This window comes from Sceloporus occidentalis, unplaced genomic scaffold (genome assembly GCF_023333645.1).
Source record: "Sceloporus occidentalis isolate IW3139 unplaced genomic scaffold, rSceOcc1.0.p SCAF_1, whole genome shotgun sequence".
In the NCBI taxonomy this organism is placed as follows: Eukaryota; Metazoa; Chordata; class Lepidosauria; order Squamata; family Phrynosomatidae; genus Sceloporus; species Sceloporus occidentalis.
This window is the reverse complement of record NW_028316981.1, coordinates 76,566,994-76,585,403: the sequence shown is the minus strand read 5'-3', so window position 1 is coordinate 76,585,403 and position 18,410 is coordinate 76,566,994. Positions and strand designations below refer to the sequence as shown.

Genomic DNA, 18,410 nt, shown 5'->3' with positions numbered 1-18,410 from the left:
ACTAACTACATCTAAAATTCTACCTCTATAATTAAAGTATATTCTAGACTCTCTCCCTCAATCTCTTATAATTCCTCATATTTCTCCCCATTCAATCTGTATTTTAACTTCCTATGATTCTCATAGAATCATAGAATCATAGAGTTGGAAGAGACCGCAAGGGCCATCCAGTCCAACCCCCTGCCATGCAGGAAATCCAGATCAAGGCATCCCTGACAGATGGCCATCCAGCCTCCGTTTGAAGACCTCCAAGGAGGGGGACTCCACTACACTCCGAGGAAGTGTGTTCCACTGTCAAACAGCTCTTACTGTCAGGAAGTTCCTCCTAATGTTGAGGTGGAATCTCTTTTCCTGTAGCTTGCATCCATTGTTCCGGGTCCTGTTCTCTGGAGCAGCAGAAAACAAGCTTGCTCCCTCCTCAATATGACATCCCTTCAAATATTTAAACAGGGCTATCACATCACCTCTTAACCTTCTTTTCTCCAGGCTAAATATACCCAGCTCCCTAAGGCGTTCCTCATAGGGCTTGGTTTCTAAACCCTTCACCATTTTAGTCGCCCTCCTTTGGACACGCTCCAGTTTCTCAATCAATGTATTTTAGGATCATGTGTTAATCAATATTCTTTCTATTTTCTAAATATGTTAGAATTGGATCCCATTCTTTAAGAACTTCCTCCAGGGGTTTTAGGGACATTTTTTGTGACAATATATCCATTTCGAACATATCGTTTAATTTATTTAGCCAATTTGTTGTTTCGGGTACTATTTTTAGTTTCCAGTTCTGTGCAAACAATATGCGTGCCATCATAGTCATATAAAACCAATTTATATTCAGGTTTTAGTTGTATTTTTCTCTCTAAAATCTTTTCAACAATACTATTTATGTTCTTCCAATATTGCTTGGCTTTGCTGCATGACCACCAGCAATGGTAGAATGTCCCCGGTTCTTTGTTATATTTCCAGCATAAATTTGAATTGTTTTTTGTACATTTTAGCCAATTTTTCTGGGGTGATGTACCAACATAAATACATTTTATAGAAATTCTCCCTCAAATTTTGTGATTTTTTGTATTTTCCAATTTTACTCCAAATATTTTCCCATTTTTTCAGTTCTATTGTATGTCCTATATTTTGCATCCATTGTATCATTACATTTTTGATAGTTTCTGGTTCCTGATCCAAATTAAGTATGAGTTTGTAAATGTTACTTAATCAGTTTATGTTTATCTCCAGTTATAATTTTGTCTAGTTCATTTTCGTCTTCCTCGAATCCTTGTCCTGTACTATCTATTTTGAATCACTCTTTGATTTGTAGGTAATTGAACCAGTTAATCTCTACCTCCTCTTCTTGAAGTTCTTCCAATGGTTTCATATTCCTAGATCCTCCTTCCTTTTTAATTAAAGTTCTATATGTTATCCAATTTTCCCCACCCATCATTTCTCTTTCGTAAAATGCTTCCTGGGGCAAGATCCATTTGGGAATTTTCCTATATAATTTGTATTTGTATTTTTGCCAGATTTTTAATAGTGATTTCCTTATAGAGTGGTTATTGAATGTTCTGTCTGCCTCAACTTTCCTATATTGTAGATAGGCGTGCCACCCAAATTTTAGATCATCTCCCTCTAGCTCTAATAACTTTTTATTTTCCAAATTGATCCACTCTTTTATCCAAGTAAATCACAAGCCTCATAATATAATTTTAAATTTGGCATCCCCAATCCTCCTTTTTCTTTCAAATCTTGTAGAATTTTCATTTTCATCCTCGGTTTTTTCCCATCCCAGATAAATTTCATTATTTCCTTATTCCATATTTGAAAGGGTTTATCATTTAAAATTATTGGTAGCATTTGAAATAGAAACATAAATTTAGGTAAGATAGACATCTTGATTATTGATATTTTCCCTAATGTTGAGAACTTTAGTTTACTCCAGTTTATTAAATCTTTTTAAATCTCTTTCCAAATTTTGTTGTAATTTTTATCAAATAATTCTACAGTGTTCTTTGAGATATTAATTCCTAAATATTTTACAGTTTTGTTTTAATTTTAATACCCACCAAGCATCACTCTTTTGTGGATTTTGGATTTTGTTTTACTTGCTGATTGTGTACATGATAACAGTAGTGCTGCTAATAGCTGGACTAAAAAGGATTTTTAATCCCATTATACTTTTAGCACTTCTACACTTTCTGTACTATGAACAAGTAAGGAAGTGAATTTTTTCTATAATTCCTAAACAAGAAAGAGAAATATAGTTCTGAATAAGCAACAGTTCAAGCCTGTATTGTTTTTCATGTGGTGGCGAGGAAAGATAGAGAGATTTCCTTTAAGGCTGTGTTGTTAACACTGGGCAAAAGGGATTTTTCGTAGCTGACTTTGTCTGTTTATATGCTTGTTTAATCTCATGCCACTTACAGTTAAGTGCATGGACAGTGTGGACCAGATCTTAGAATTTACTTTTCTAAGTGTACATTGTTGCAGTTTGAGCTCCAGGCATACCATCCCCTGATAATACTCATTATAATTGGTAGAGGAAATACATCTTTTCATTGTTACTTTTAATTGGGGGGGGGGGGGGGCAGGGCTGAAATTTCATTCAGTATAAGCCAGCAACTGAGCAATGTGATGTTTCTCCAATATTTGTTGATGGTATACCCCTGTAAAGGTAAAAGTGACTAAACATTATGGTTGTACCACAAGAGGAGTAAGGCTGTATCCACACTGCAGAATTAATATAGTTTGATATCATTTTAACTGCCATTACTCAATGCTGTAGAATTCTAGGTTTTGTAGTTCTGTGAGATATTTAGTCTTCTCTCTCAGAGTTGCGGTGCCAGAACAGAATACAAATCCCAGGTCTCCGTAGGATAGAGCCATGACAGTTAAAACTGTATCAAACTGCATAATTTCTGCAGTATGGCACCAGCCTAATGTACAGTTATAATGTGATATTCTTAAATGTTTGTTATTGAAATACATAACTAAGTTCAGCAGGCCCTCCACATTTGCTGGGCTTAGGGGTGCAAGACCCCTGTGAAAGTGGAAAAACTGCAAATGAAAAAAACATTTTTTTTACCTTGAGAGAACACCTCTCTAGGAACCTCTAGGCCCTTGAGCACTATTCTATGGTCAAGTTCTGGCAGAAATTGACCATAGAATAGTGCTGGAAGACCTAAAAATGCCTAGAGAAATGTTCTGTATAGGAATTCCTTGATATTCCATCAGAAATTGACCATACAATCATGCTGGAGATGTAGAGGTTCCTATAGAGAACATATTAATCAGATCCACAAATAATCAAAACCACAAAAGTCAAAGCCACAAATGTGGAGGGCCACCTGTACAAGGAATTAATTGTTTATAACTCATTGCTTCAAAGTTTGGTGTGGCATAGTGCATAATATGTTGATCTTAGGCCTGACACGATTGGGGTCTAAGTCCAGAAGTGCCAACAGTTTACTTACAATGCTAACTTATTTAATTTTGTTTTAGAAGGAAGGAAGGAAGGAAGGAAGGAAGGAAGGAAGGAAAGAAAGAAGGAAGGAAGAGTTAGTGAATACACAGGGGTACTGTTTGAATTTGTTATATAAAGAACATGTATAACTTTGCCTATGAAGCTCCTCCCTCCTTTCTTAGCTGGGAGGAAGACCAGTTCCTACTATTACTTACTGTGAGGAATGGAACCTTTTGAATGGGATTAATGTGGTTATTCCCTCATGGTTTTGATCACCTAGTCATCACATCCATTGTGCAGTTGTATTGTATAATAAGACATTGTCATCATTTATCAATATCTTTCCTTTTGAACTTTGTTATTTTTGTCACTTTGGGGGCAGAACTATTAGTTCCCTAACTTCCTGGTCAGTGAGAGAACTTGCTGCCCAATGGAATAAGTGATAGAAGTTGTTTGTAGGATGAATTGTACTGGACACAAGTGATGTATTCATCTTACATTTCCAGAATTCTTTGTTTAAATGTATAAGGCTGCAGCACATCCTGTTCGCTACACCAGCCCTCCCCTATCTGCTGCTCTCCAGATGTGCTGGAGCAAAATTCCCATTATCATCAGCACTGGACGAAGGCAGGAGAGTGGGCTTCTGAACAGATGGGGGTGGTCTAAAGAAGACAGAGATCAAGTTTCATTGTGGGCAAGAAGGAGTATGTGTCCTTTTTGGCACATTGTGGAAGAAAGAACTACCAAGAAGAAGGCAGCTTCAAGGTCCCACAGCCCTTTAGTGATCAAGGGGATGGCAGGAAGCACTTGCTCAGCCTCTGACAGTGGAAGAGGCAAGCACACTCCCATTCTTTGAACCAACTTTCTGCTGAGGGGGGCAGAAGGGGTTATACATAATTGCATCAGTGGGTCTTGTCCATTTTCGGGTGGATAATAAGGGCAAAGACAGCAACAGAAGATCAGGAGGGCCAGAAGTAGGTATGCTGTCAAAGGCAGGCAGAGGATAAATCCAAGGCAGCATCAGAAACAGGGAGCCAGGTAGAGTCCCAGCATACCTACTAAAGAATGAGTTCTAAGACCAAGGCTTTATAAGCATGCTGGTACGCTGCCTTTGGAAAACTCCATCCTCCAGATTTGTGAGCCAGGGCTAAAAGAGCATCAGAGCCTCACTGGTAGAATATCCAGTTCAAGACCAAGACCATCACCATGCTTGCATTTTATGTTTAAATCTGCTTATTATGAAGTCCAGTCCCCTTTACCAGGTTTATGAACTCAACTTGCCGGGGTTGTCCTGGATTTGTGAGAATCAGATGTTATTTTCATGATGCCTGGGACTGGGTAAAAATATGTGTTTTCCTTTCTCAGCGTGTCTTGAATGTTCCTCTGCTTTGTGCCTGACAGAATGGCTTTCTTACAAAGAGCAATCAAGAGTTAGGTGCACCTGAATCCTTTGGTTTTCAGTTGTTTTATGTGTGTCTCAGTGCATAATGTTGGACTGATGGGGTCTGACAAGCTATGTTTTAGAATAAGGAAGTATGGGCTGAATGCATGCTTTTCCTTTAAGAACTGAATGTGCTCCAGAGTTTTGGGAGCTTGGTTGTTGCTCCCAAATCACAGTTGCTATTTCCATAGGGTTCTTTGTGGCACCAAGAAAGGACTAGAGATGGAGCTAACACCTTTCTTTCCTTGTGTTTTTTTTTTTTCTTCAGAGCTCAAGGCCACTGGCACTGCCCATTTCTTCAATTTCCTTCTCAACTCAACAGACTACCGCATCCTGCTGAAGGATGAAGATCATGACCGTATGTACGTGGGAAGCAAAGACTACATCCTTTCACTGGACCTTCACGATATCAACCGGGAACCCCTGATTGTAAGGGCATTTCTCTTATTTGACCAGGAACAGGGAACAGTTTTTTGGGAAGGACAATTTGCAAGTTTTGAGGTTAGGGAAGATTTCAGTTCAGTAGGAAACAAAAATGTCCCAGAAATTCTCTGTGGCAAGGTTGGAGTAAACACGTAAATACTGCCTGTCATTTATAGAGTGAGTGTATCTTCTGTTCTTTCAGTGATTGTGTGGTTAATTTTTCCTGTTGTTTAGTGCAGCCTTGTTTATTATGGTGCGCTCCAGATACTTTGGACAGCAACTCCCAGCATTCAGGATCATTGTCCATGGTAGCTAGAGCTGGTGGGAACTGATGTCCAGAACATCAGGAGGACACAAGATTGGAGAAGGCTGATTTACTGCCTGGAGCATAATGACAGTGAAGCTTATCATCCTGGGTCACATCACCCTATGATTTTTCCAGGTTAAGCTTTACTTCCTATAATACTAAAACACCAGACCAACTATGGAGTCTATAGAAAAGAAATTTAAACTGATCAACAGACTCCAAGAGTTCCCTGTTTTTTGGGTTTAATTATTTGTTTTTAATTTTATGTGCTCTTTTCTCTAGACTTTGGAGTGCACAACATTCATGCTAGTAAGGTTCTTGTTTAAACAAGATGAGGCATTAGTGGTAGCACCAGCAATAGTATACCTACTTTTGCATATGGACTATATATCATATTGTATAAGTGTATAAGTAAAGATTTATACATGTGATTGATGTATTCACAGAAGTACATTTTCATCTTTACTGACAAGCCAAAAAGTATGATGTGCATGCCATCACCAGGAAGGGAGATTGTCTTGTTGGGGGTGGGTAGAACCACTGCCTTGTGCGTTTGTATGTTACATTTATATCCTATGTTTCCTCCAAATAATGAGATGTTACTAGTGTGTATGTGTTTTCGCAATCACATATATGTGTCTCCTTTTGTGTCGTGTCTTTTTAGATTGTAAGCCTGAGGGCAGGGAACCGTCTAATTAAAAAGATTATATGTACAGTGCTGTGTAAATTTACAGTGTTTTATAAATAAAGGTTAATAATAATAGTAATAATAATAATGATGATGATGATGATGATGATGATGTCTAGGAGAGGTAATTTTGTTTTCACTTACCCATTTTTAAAAAGTGAACATTCCTTGTAGGGAATCTTCATTTTCTAAATAGCATTTTTAAAGTTTTATTTTTGTTAAATAAAACTAAATCTTTTTAAAAGTGTGGCAAGTGTACATGTCAAAGGGTTGTTTGGTATCATTATTTTTACAGTGACAAAGTTCAGTAGGTGTCTGTGATACTTTCTAAATGGTATTTAACACAGCATTCACTAACAAAACTGATGTATTTTTGTCCTAGGCAAAAGATGTTTTTGTATGTGACTTCTTCCCCAGCATACAATGCTGGAAAATGCATTCACCCTCACAACAGAAGGGTTATTGTTGGGAAATATCTGTTGAACAAACTTGTAACATCCAAACATTTCCCATCCTCCAAACTGAAAGATTCATAATGACCAGGATATACCAAAATCTAACTTCCCATGAGATTTGCCAGTCTGGTACTGGGATTAAGAATGGGATGCATGTACCTTTTATGTAGGGATGCAGTGGTTCAAGTGGTTAAGACACTGATTCTGTTGATTTCAAGATAAGCAGGCTGGCAGTTCAAGGCCCAGGTGCTGCATGATGGGGTGAGCTCCTGTCACTTGTCCCAGCTTCTGCCAACCTAGCAGTTTGAAAGCATGCAAATGCAATTAGATAAATAGGTGCCACTTCTCAGTGGAAAGGTAACAGCATTTGGTGGAGTCATGCTGGCCACATGACCGCCAGAGCAGTCCTTGGACAATGCTGGCTCTTTGGCTTAGAAACGGAGATGAGCACCACCCCCTACAGTTGATTATGACTGGACATTCATGGCAAGGGACTACCTTTACCCATTATGTATTGCTCTTAGTGTGGTACTTTGAAGAGTTAAAGTACAGGACTGAAAATGTTGTTTTGTCTGGCAGATCCACTGGCCTGCGTCTCAGCAAAGGATAGATGAGTGTGTCCTGTCAGGGAAGAATATTAATGTAAGTACTTTTGGTGTAGTGTTCATGCTCTTACATAGAAGGGGTGCTCAAACTGTGGCACTCACACTTCCCATCAGGCAGTCACTGAGAAGAGCAAATACTGTCTGACTACTCTATCACCAGAGCCTCGCAGGCTTTTTTGCTCCCTGAAGTAGCATGGCAGATGTTGCCACTACTTGAGTCAAGGTGCACAGTACCCAAATCCATTTTATTCTAGCATGTGAGGCAGAAAATTCCATAATCACTTCTTCCTGTTGGTAAAATACAGGGATAAAGTAGATGATTAACACTTTTCTATGAGGGGAGAGTCTCATTCTGCTCTCTGAGGGGGCAGTCTCATTCTGTCTAATGGTAGGTTTTGCCCTACTTAACAGCTATATCTGCCCCTTCTTATCTCCTGTATATTTCTACTTTTTCAGATGAACTCAATTCCTTCCCTGTAAGGGTGTGCTGCATTCAAGTCTGCTGTGTTCACTAATAATTGGCTTTTCTGAACCATAGTTGTAATCTTTTTCTGCTTCTAGATATTTTCAGTATTTGAGCACAAACATTAGTGTCTCTGAAGAAATCTGTAACCAATGCATAGAAAAACAGGGACATTTTGGTTTTAGTAAATAATAATAATAATAATAATAATAATAATAATAATAATAATAAACCTTCCCTATGTCTGCCTAAACACATGGCAGGTTTTCAAATAGGACTGAATGGAATTGCACTGAAAAATTGGTAAGAAGGCTTTGCCATTCAGTGATGGTATCAGCATGGCCTGGCACAGCAGCTGAAGGCAGCCACTTGACCTGCTCATCAAACTCCTCTTGCAAGAGGATGGAGATATGGCCAGTACTTGCAGCTTATGCCTTCTGTCTAAAGACAGCAGCAGTAGCTGCTGCTGCTGCTGCTGCTGCTGCTGCTGCTAACTTATTGTTAGAGGGTCATGGAACACTAGTTTAACTTTCAGTAAGGTGAAGATGCCTTGTCAGCAGTAGGTGAGAGAAATTAGGAGATTTTTTTCTAAATACAGCTAAGCTCATATCAACAGTATTGTGTGTTGCATTTTTCTCATCTCAGTAGGAGGAAGCCAGAGGTCAGATGTTACCAAGCTGTTTCCTACAGGCAGAATTGGACCTTTGGCCAACTGACCTTGAACTCTGTCCTTCTGGGATTTCTCAGCTGCTACTGTTCAGGGCTCAGTCACAGAGCAGCCGAGCTGGCTTAGCAAAGGAAACCGAGTTTGCTTGCTTATTTCCCACCCTACTGAACTCTGTTACCCTTGGCTCCAGCCCAGTTATGCATGATCCCCCTAACTGGGGGCATGAGGCAAAGAAGGAAACATGAGCTGTGAGGAGGAAACTGGACTCAGACACATTGCACCTTCCCCCATGCCTGGTTTTAAATCCAATTAGTTAATGAGCTTAGGCCTTGCCAACACAGTGTGTGTACCCTCTGGGAATTGCTCTACCTGCCCTCTGGGCCTCACCACTATCACTCATCTATGAGTTATTCACCCCAAGCTTTGTGAGTTGGTCTGTTTCCAGGACCTTAGTGTCTCTTAATGAGCAGAGAGCCACAGGCTGTCTTGAATGTGTTTTCTTTCTGCCTCCCCTGAGTAGATAAGGCCCAAAGACATCTCACTGGTCCGTTACAAGGAATTTTCATGAATGTTTTTTTTATTCATAGTATTTTCTCTGGCTTTTGAAAGTGAGCAAGAACAGGAGTTTGAGGTTTGCCAACCTGAAACCCAAATATTTCTCTGCAATCTTACAGCTATTATTTTCTCAGCCTTCAGATAAATTGACTGAGGAGGGAGCACAAGGCTGCACCATTTGTAATCTACTTCACCTACAGAGCTGCTGTAACTTAAGATGTGGAGAAGAAATGTTGGCTCCAGAAGGGAATTTTATTTTGAAATTGTTCCAGTAGGGATGCTATATAGAACAGCAATGCCCAACTAGTGTGCCCTCCAGATGCACTGAACTGCATCTTCCAGAATTATCCACCCTCCAGCATATGGAGAATAGATACCAAGTTGGCAGAGATTGATATAGAGGAAGATCAGGAAAACCATCTCTGAAGTACACCAAATCATAACTGGAAAAGGTGCTGCAGGGAATGGAGCCAAAAGATTTAATTGCTAATTCTCAAAAGAGCACTATGCCTTGGTTGGCTCAGTCTTAACTTGGGCTAAATGTTAGTGAAGGGAACCATACCCAGACCATTCAATGGGATGTGATGGGACTTACTGGCTTTGCAGATTGCTTATATATGATGCAGAAGCAATTGTCTGATTTCTTCCATATATGTGTAAATCACTGGTTATGTTATGACAGAGAACAGAATAATTCCCCTCCCTTCCTTGAAACAGAAGCTTAGACTAACTCAGAATGTCCCCTTGCTTTCCAGGGTGAGTGTGGGAACTTCATCCGCCTTATCCAACCCTGGAATCGAACCCATTTGTATGTTTGTGGTACTGGAGCATACAACCCTGTCTGCACCTTTGTCAACCGGGGCCGCAAAGCACAGGTGAGGTATTGTGGGAGCAGGGTACAGCTGGAACTGCAGCCAGAGCTGGCTGTGCAGAAGAAACATATGGACTTGGTCTTCAGCCATGCTAAGTGAATTGCCTCAGGCTACAATCACAGAGAGACCAAAGGGGAGAGCCTACAGCTGTGTTTGAGTCACTCAAGCCAATTGATTTGGCATCACTGAGATGTGGGACCTTTTCACTCTCTTACATTGGTTTATTTATTATATTTATACCCCCACTTTTCCTCCAGGACGCTCAAGACAGTATCCACACAAGACAGTATGTACTACATTATTTTATAATCTCAGTAACCCTATAAATTGAGGATTGGCAGGGGCTGAGTAGAGCCAAGTCCAAATTCCATGGCTGGGTGGGGATTTGAACTTGAGTCTCCTATGTCCTAGTATTAACACTAATCATTATCCCACAGGGCTCTTCCAAAAATTAAGGTTCAGCACAAGGGCAAGAAAAGGACATGATATAGAATTGGTTTTATAGATAAAGTAGACAATGATTAAGACATAATAGATGTTCCCATCCTTACTTTTGATATCCTTACTTTATCTTTCTCTATTCTGGACCAGTAGCTCACTTTTCAGAATAGTGGGCTTATTCTACTCACTGTTTGGGATTGGCTGCAGCAAATGTCCCAAGATCTGGACAGTAGACAGGGGAAAATAAATTTCCAGAAATGTACTCAAGCATCACATACACTTTAGCCTTGATCTCCCCTCCCCCAGGTAATGGATTGCAGCTAGGGTTGCCATAAGTCAGGACCTCCAAACCGGGACAAATGTAGGACACTTTTTTTGTGTCCTACATTTGAAAAGGAGCCTCGCTGAGGGGAGGCTTTCCTTCCCCGCCTGGGTCCTGTTCTCGCCGGCGTAGCCCAAGCGGGAAAGGAATCCTCCCCTGGGCCCCATTCTCAGAGCCCGCAGAGCCCAGGCGGGGAAGGAATCCTGCCCCCAGGGAGGCTTTCCTTCCCTGCCTGGGCCCCGTTCTCGCCAGCGGAGCCCAAGCAGGGAAGGAATCCTCCCCTCAGTCCGGGGGCGGGGGAAATCCCAGGGGCGGGGCAAACCGGGGCGGGACCGTGCGGACCCACCCAAACTGGGAAAGTCCCGCCCCCAGGCGGGATATGGCAAGCCTAATTGCAGCCTGGGTTCAGCCCCTGGATCTCCAGGTTCTAGCAAAGAGTGTTTCCACCTTTCTGATGGTCATTATTATACTTAGAGCTTATGAAATGCTGTACAGATTCAGTTCTGAATAATTACTTTTTTTGTGCTATTTAAAAGAGGGATCCCAAAGAAAGTGGAAGCTTCTGAGCAGCCATACCAAGGATCTTCAAGCCAATGCAGCATTACCTTAGGCATCGAGAGTCTCAAAAACCCCTCAGTATAAGGGCTGGCTTTTCTGATTTCTCACCGAGTGCAAAGCCTTTTCAATAACAACTAACTGCAGAATCACAAGCTAGCTCCTTTTGTTTTTGTTTTTGAAAGGGCCTGTATTTAAGGCATGCCTGCAAAACCAAGTGAAGATACAGGCAAGTCTTGCATCACATGATTCCATGTGCCCTAGATGTAGGAGAGCAAGGGAGAGCTGTGCACAAGCATTCTAGTTGAGGCCTGACCAAGGCAGAATAGAGCGGCACTATTACTTCCCTTGATGAGTTGTAGTCTAAGATATGTGCAGGGCAACAAGTTCCCCAGCCTTTATTTATACTGACAGATTTTGATCTGTGTGTATACTGTGTTGTATAAATTAGTGCAAGGTTCTCAGTCTTTGCTTCTCCAGATGTTGTGGTCTTCAGTTTACAGAATTCCAAACTGCTTTCCAAAAAAATTGGAACTTCTAGGAGTTAAAGTCCAAAACATTCTGAGAATGAACATTTAAGAACCAATGCATTGGCATGTACAGTCTGCCCTCCGTACTCATTGATTCTGTATTCATGGATCCAACCATTCATGACTTAAAATTAAAAAAGAATTCCAAAGCAAACCTTGATTTTGCCATAAGGGACACCATTTTACTCCACCATTGTATATAATGGGACTTGAACCTCCATGGCTTTTGGGAGTCCTGGAACCAAACCCCAGCAGATACCAACGACCCACTGCATCAATCAAAAGGGTTGTATGGCATTGCTATAGGTAGTTTGCATTAGGTTCTCATGTTTTAACCAGTTCAGTTTGAGCCTCTATAATAATCCCAAGGCTGCGTAAAAACTGTAGCCTTAAAGTGTAATCCAGTGTCTCATAAAAAACCATCCATATTGAAAGAAAATTGTCTGCCTTGGTGGATTCTTTCTGTTTTGCACATATTTTTCCATTTCTGTCAGTTTGGAAGTATGATATATTTCTTACTGTCATTTCAAAATTGATGGCACTTCATTAGATTTTTATTAATAAGATTTTAGCTGTATATAAGACATTCCCAGTTAGCTAAAAATTATACTTCTTTACACTGAATCGTTCAGCATAGGCAAATAATTTTTTTTAAAAACCCTTCTGTTTTTAATTGGATTTATCATTTGCTCCCACTACATTTTGGAACAACCCCATCAGATATAAGCAAAATCAACCTTGTAATTACTTTTACTATACTACTATCACTTTATGTTTCCTCCATTATATTTTCCTTGAACTAGAGATCATTGATTGATTAAAAATGGCATAAAGAGAAGCTTTGTGTGTATGTATGTAATGGATTTCCCCAAAAATTTGAGCAGTGAAAGTTTATCTTTCAGTTGTGGGATTGTAGTTCCCAGCTTTCCTCACTATTGGCTGTACTGGGTTGGGCTTCTGGGACCTACAATTAAAGAACAGGAGATGATGAGAACAGCATATATGCCAGATACATAACATATATTTTTAATTAGTTTTTTGTGGGATTTTCGGGCTATGTGGCCATGTTCTAGAAGAGTTTCTTCCTGACATTTCATCAGCATCTGTGGCTGGTATCTTCAGAGAAAGCATCTTCTCTGAAAATGTCAGCCACAGATGCTTGTGAAATGTCAGGAAGAAACTCCTCTAGAACATGGCCACATAGCCCAAAAAACCCACAAAAAACTATGGATGCCAGCCATGAAAGCCTTCGACTTCACATATATTTTTAACTTCATTCCATATACTGATATGTCAAAATTTTAATTTTTTTACCCAAAAAGAGTACCTCCCTCAACTCATGGTAAATAATTTTAAAAATCTTTGCATTGTATTTATTCTGTACTTAACCATTTTTCCTCATTCGATGCAGACTAAGCCAGCACAGTATGGAATTACAGCACAAAACAACGTGATGTTAGGAAAGGCTGCTCTTTCTTTCAAAATCTTTTTCTATAATGTTTTGAATGGTCTTTTGCAGGTTTTTAAAACATCCATTAAATATTGAGTGTGTTTTGTTATACTAGGTCCTGTAACTAGTGGAAGATTATAGAACAGAAATGATAACCTCAGGGCTATAGACATTTTCAAAATGTGGAAGATTTCCTGCAGAGGAAGTACCCTTGGTGTGATACTTCTGCATCTGAGAATTAATCCAGCAATCTGGCAGATGGTGAAAATCAAGGAGTAGCTCAGGGTGGGAATCATGCCACCTTCCAGATGTCACTGGACTGCAACCCTCAGCAGCTGTTGCCAGCATAGCCAATAGAGAGGAACGTTGGGAGCAGCAGTCCCAACAACATCTGCAAGGCTGAACAGATCCCATCTCTGACTCAGAAAGATCCAAGACAGGTCATAAATATTTAACATGGGGGAGGGTTTAGTCTCAGTGGAAGCATCTGTTTGCATTTTGACCGAGCAGTGAGACTTCTGCATGCTGTCTTCTCTGGCCAGACCCTGCCATTCCTGCTTCTCTGGCAGGTTGCTCTGCCAGCGCTAACTCTCTGCTCCTCCTCTCCTCAGGCTTTTGAGCTGAACCAGTCCATCCAGCAGGGAGGACGGGGAAGTAGAGCAGTTGACTCCTCCCTCCACCCGTCTTCAGTGGAACGCAAGGTGGGAATTGCGCTCTGCCCTGCCATGCCATTCCCTTCCCCAAGGACGCAGCTGGCTCCTTCTCCAGCATGCCCGAGCCTGGGCTCTCTAACCCTCATTGTCAACTGGCATGCACCTAACAACTAACTAACAGGGGGAAGGGACCAGACCCACTGAAATAGGGCTGGCCCCTAAGTTCACCCCTCCCCATCCAGCAATGAGCGCGTTTCCTGTGCAGCCTCTCCTTGCGTCCCCCTTTTTTGAACTAACTCCTTCTTCCCCAGGCTCACTCAAGTCTTGTGCCAGGAAAGAACACTCTCAAGATATTTTTTTCCATTTCTTACTGTGCAGAACAGATTTGTGTATCAGGCCATTAGAAATCTGTACAAGTGGACTTGCTGTTCCAAACAAATATTTGACTGAAGTTGGGATGCATGAATAATAGGCATTTGGGCTGATTGAAATTATGATGGTGGTGGGAGGTTGGTGTATGGATCTGTTACATATGCTTCAGAGTGTGAATAATACCATGTAATTTCTGACTAAGGAGGAAGAGAAGACATGAATTTATTAGTTTTGAAATGTATGCTCCTCCTACTGGATGTGCAGTTCAGAACCAATGCAAGAAACTGCCTTCATAATTTCCATTCTGGTTTTTGTCACTGTCACTCAGTTAGTGAGGTTCACAAACAGAAAGTGGGCAAGAGAGCATCACATTTTATATAATGTTGGTTATGAGGAATTGTGTGACTTGAATTACAGAAATATGTCCTCCCCTGCTGAGATTGGTCAAAGGAACTCTTTCAGTTGTTCAGCCCATATAGTTTTCAAGTAACTAACAGAATAAAAATATCATTGAATCCAGCTGTATAGAAGTAGTTCCTCCATTGGTCTATGAGCATATGAACCAGTCTTGCTGAGCATAATTCCTTCTGCACAAGAGATTGGATTAGACTGAAATAGCATTATATTTTAACTATTAGTGTAGGTTGCATTAAGGAATGTATTCGCCCATTTGTAAAATCATGCTAAATAATGAGGTTCTGTTTCTCTGTGGCTTTCAGTAGGATGAAAAGCTCCTTGCATTGAACAGTAGATCCTACCTTGTGTGTATCTGAGATGGGACTACTAAAAAAAAGTGGGTTGCATGTTCTATACTGCTCTAAACTGTTCTTGCTGAAGCTGAAATTTTCAAAGTTTAGAAACTCATAGCTAGGGATTGTAAGATGATCTGATCTGTCAAACACAACCCTGAGATCTCAAATCTTGTTAATGTTTTGGCGTTATGATTTCAATAGAAAACTTGAATTCACTTTAAAATCCAAGATAGTTCATTTTGCCTTTCATTGGTGTTCATGGCAAAATGACGGGGGCACCACAGACAGATTGAGACTGGCTCAGCATCATCCACAATTTCCCGGTCTGTGAACCCGATTGATGCCTCAGCATTTTCTTTCTTTCTCAGACTTTGTCTGCTGAAGATTCCCCAGTTTTAGATATTAATTGCTTCTCTTGTGGGGTGCAAAGTGAACACTGCTGCTGGGTTGTTGTTTTTTTAATCAAAAGATGTTGTTCAACTGAACCAAAAGCAAGGGCAGGGGAACTACAGCCCCCAGGCCTAACCTGGCCTTTAGATGTTCGCCATCCTGCCTGCACAGGATCCTATGCAAGCCTCTCCCCTTGAAAGATAGTGGAAAATTGAGGCTTTGTTATCTTCAATCACCCATCTGAGATAGTGGGCATTTGCTTTATTCACTGTGCACACCATCCCAACCAAGACAACAAGCAGTATTGAAGACTGGCCAGTGACCTTGTGGCTCAGCTAGCATCCCCAAGTACTGGCAGAACATGCAAAGGTTTTGCCTATTCCTCCTAGTGTGGGGATGGGGAAAGCAGAGAGCTAAATCTTGTGAGCATTTTCTTCTAAGCACTTTCTTTCTCCTCTCCCTCTTACCTACACAGAGGGAGGAGAATGCCTTGGGACCTTGGGCATCTTCAACATTCTACACTTGTCTTCTATAGGCATCAGCTGGGAGTACTCTTTTTTCCTTTCTTCTCTGCCCCCCCCCCCCCCCCCCCATGTTGGGAAGGAGGATAAATGAAACCAGATCCCTGGCTGAAATGGCAAGTCAAGGGACTCATTCCCACTATGATTTAAAGCAAATTACTGATCCGGTTATATGACCATCATTTCCATTTGAAACCTGTTCCAATTCTACTTTGATTTATTTCTGTCGTGATAAAGCGAGGCCATTGCAAAAAAATAAAAATAAAAAAACGTTTTCTCAGACATTAGTTTTCTAGTGGTTCTTTTGGAAAGAATCGATTCTGGAGCATGTTCAACAAGTGGGAACAATGGGTCTGAATCTCATCATTCTGGAGGCGAGGGACTAATGGCAGAGGGGTGTTTACCATCCCTCCTCAGTTTTTGGTAGATCCACCATACCCCCCTCTCTCAGTGCTGCCTTTGTCCTTGTGGTATGATCTAAGGGTGCATGATTTTAAAAAAAATTGATAAAAGATTTGAATAATTGATTTTGCAACTACTTGCAATCAGTGAGGTAAGTAGTTGCAAAACAAATGAATCAAATTATCAATTTTTTTTAAAAAATGATAGAATATTCAATTCATTGATTTTGCAACTACTGGCAATCAAGTAGTTGCAAAACCAATTAATAGAGTCTTCTATCAATTATATATATATATATATATATATATATATATATATATAGTGCCCAAGCCGGGCTGCCTGCTTACATCACTGATGACACACAGATGATTGACATTCATTTTAAAGTGGCACCAACTAGTGGACATGATCATCGTGCCAAAAAAGAAGCTATTACAAGGGGATAATGAAAAGATCTGCTTTCATAGGGAGAACGACGGCCCTTTTGGAATTGATTTACCAAACACAGAGCAAAGGCAAATCCCAAACCAGTTTAAATGTAAGTGAAAATTAGACCAAGGATTCCATTCAGTCCACAGTGGGCTGCAAAAGGGGGAATCTCTGATTACCTCACCTCTGGCCTAGATGATTCTGTGCTGTTAAGTCAGATGGAGACAATGGATTGGATCGAAACTAAGTCATGCTTGGAATGAAATTGAGATTGCTCGTCATAATAAATGTCATCCATTAATTTCACCAGATTTACTCAAAGCATGACTGAATCTGAATTGAACCCTACAATAATTGTTCATCATTATTACCTTCCTTTTGGGTACCACATAAGGAGCATTATATTTTCTTACATGGCTTAGATTTGACAAAGAGCACTTGCTCCATTTTTTTTTGGGGGGGGGGATGATTCCTATTGGATCCCCTTGTGATCAGCTTCTAATAAGAATTGCATTATGTTCTGTCCTTATGAAACAGGGAGAGCTTTCTATAGAATAATCAAGGTGTCAGAAATGGCAGGCATGACTTCCTAGCAGGCTGTTGTCTGCTGTCTGCAGGACTTATTAGATTTTGTGTATGTCAGTAGATGATCTCACTCAAAGGCCAGCTTTTAGTATTTCTATCCAACTTTTTGTAGCTTGAATCTGCTCCTTGTTCTTAACATGCTATTTATACTGTCACTGACTATACCGTGCATTTTAACAGGCTGATAGCAACTTCAGAATCAGCCTCACTCTGTTCACTCACTTGGGCATTGTCAACATATGTTTGACATATGTTAGAAAAAGTAAGCTAGTCTTCAGTGATATCCTACTGCTGTTGACCTCCCAAGCCATTAGCTCAAGGGCTCCAAACCATTAGCTCAAGGGATAGGGAAGAGAGTATGGTGGGTTCCCTCCCCCCCCCCAGATTATGGAGATGTCTAAAGAGGTAGGGGGTGTAGCAAACACATGTCACATCCTGCTTCCAATTTTGAGATCCAAATAAGCATCCAAATAAAATTCCTTTCCTGGTTTGACTAGCAGTGAGTGGAACCTATGTTGTTACCTAAATGTACAGTTTGTGACATTTTCATTTGTCCTCCTCTAAAGACTGCTATACTTAAATGTCCAGCAGTGCTTCATCCCAAACATGATGGTCATACTTAATTTATTTGAATCCAATGTAAGGAAGTACATTTGCTTTTGTATTCAGGCAATGGACTTTTATTGACAGATATCCCCACTTGAATGAAGAGTACATTCAACATGAGGTACTCTTTTAAGTCATTCTTGCTGTGCTATATGCTTTAGCAAAGCAATCATATGTCTCAAGTGACAAACCAGAGATGTAGATGCTGTCATAGCTTGCCCAGAGATATGCATGACACATGTCTATGGAAAAAAGCTGGATTTTTGTGAGCCTTAAAGTAATTCACTTATAAGGTGCAAATACTCTTCCCAGTATTTTCTTGTGTTTATGTTATATGAGCCTATGTTTGTACACATGCCCATGTATGCCCTTAGTTAGTATATATGGTGGTGATACTTTTATTATCTACAGAAGAAACAGGGGATACATCGCAAGATGCTCCAAAGATAGTCTGTAGAAAAACTCAACACAT

General features: G+C 40.4%; 1 protein-coding gene across 5 annotated transcripts in view; it reads left to right on the top strand.

The window, feature by feature from the left end:
• Positions 1-18,410, top strand: part of SEMA3F (semaphorin 3F) — a 175,084-nt gene that overhangs the window by 115,646 nt on the left and 41,028 nt on the right. For 2 of the 5 annotated variants that reach the window (XM_089525848.1, XM_089525859.1), the window contains exons 3-6: positions 5,164-5,324; positions 7,348-7,410; positions 9,814-9,933; positions 13,840-13,929. In XM_089525848.1, coding sequence (XP_089381974.1) covers positions 5,164-5,324; positions 7,348-7,410; positions 9,814-9,933; positions 13,840-13,929 — 434 coding nt within the window. Of the gene's footprint in view, positions 1-3,531; positions 3,567-5,163; positions 5,325-7,347; positions 7,411-9,813; positions 9,934-13,839; positions 13,930-18,410 lie in introns of those variants that run through there. The other 3 variants (XM_089525884.1, XM_089525866.1, XM_089525875.1) reach the window with 3 other exon arrangements.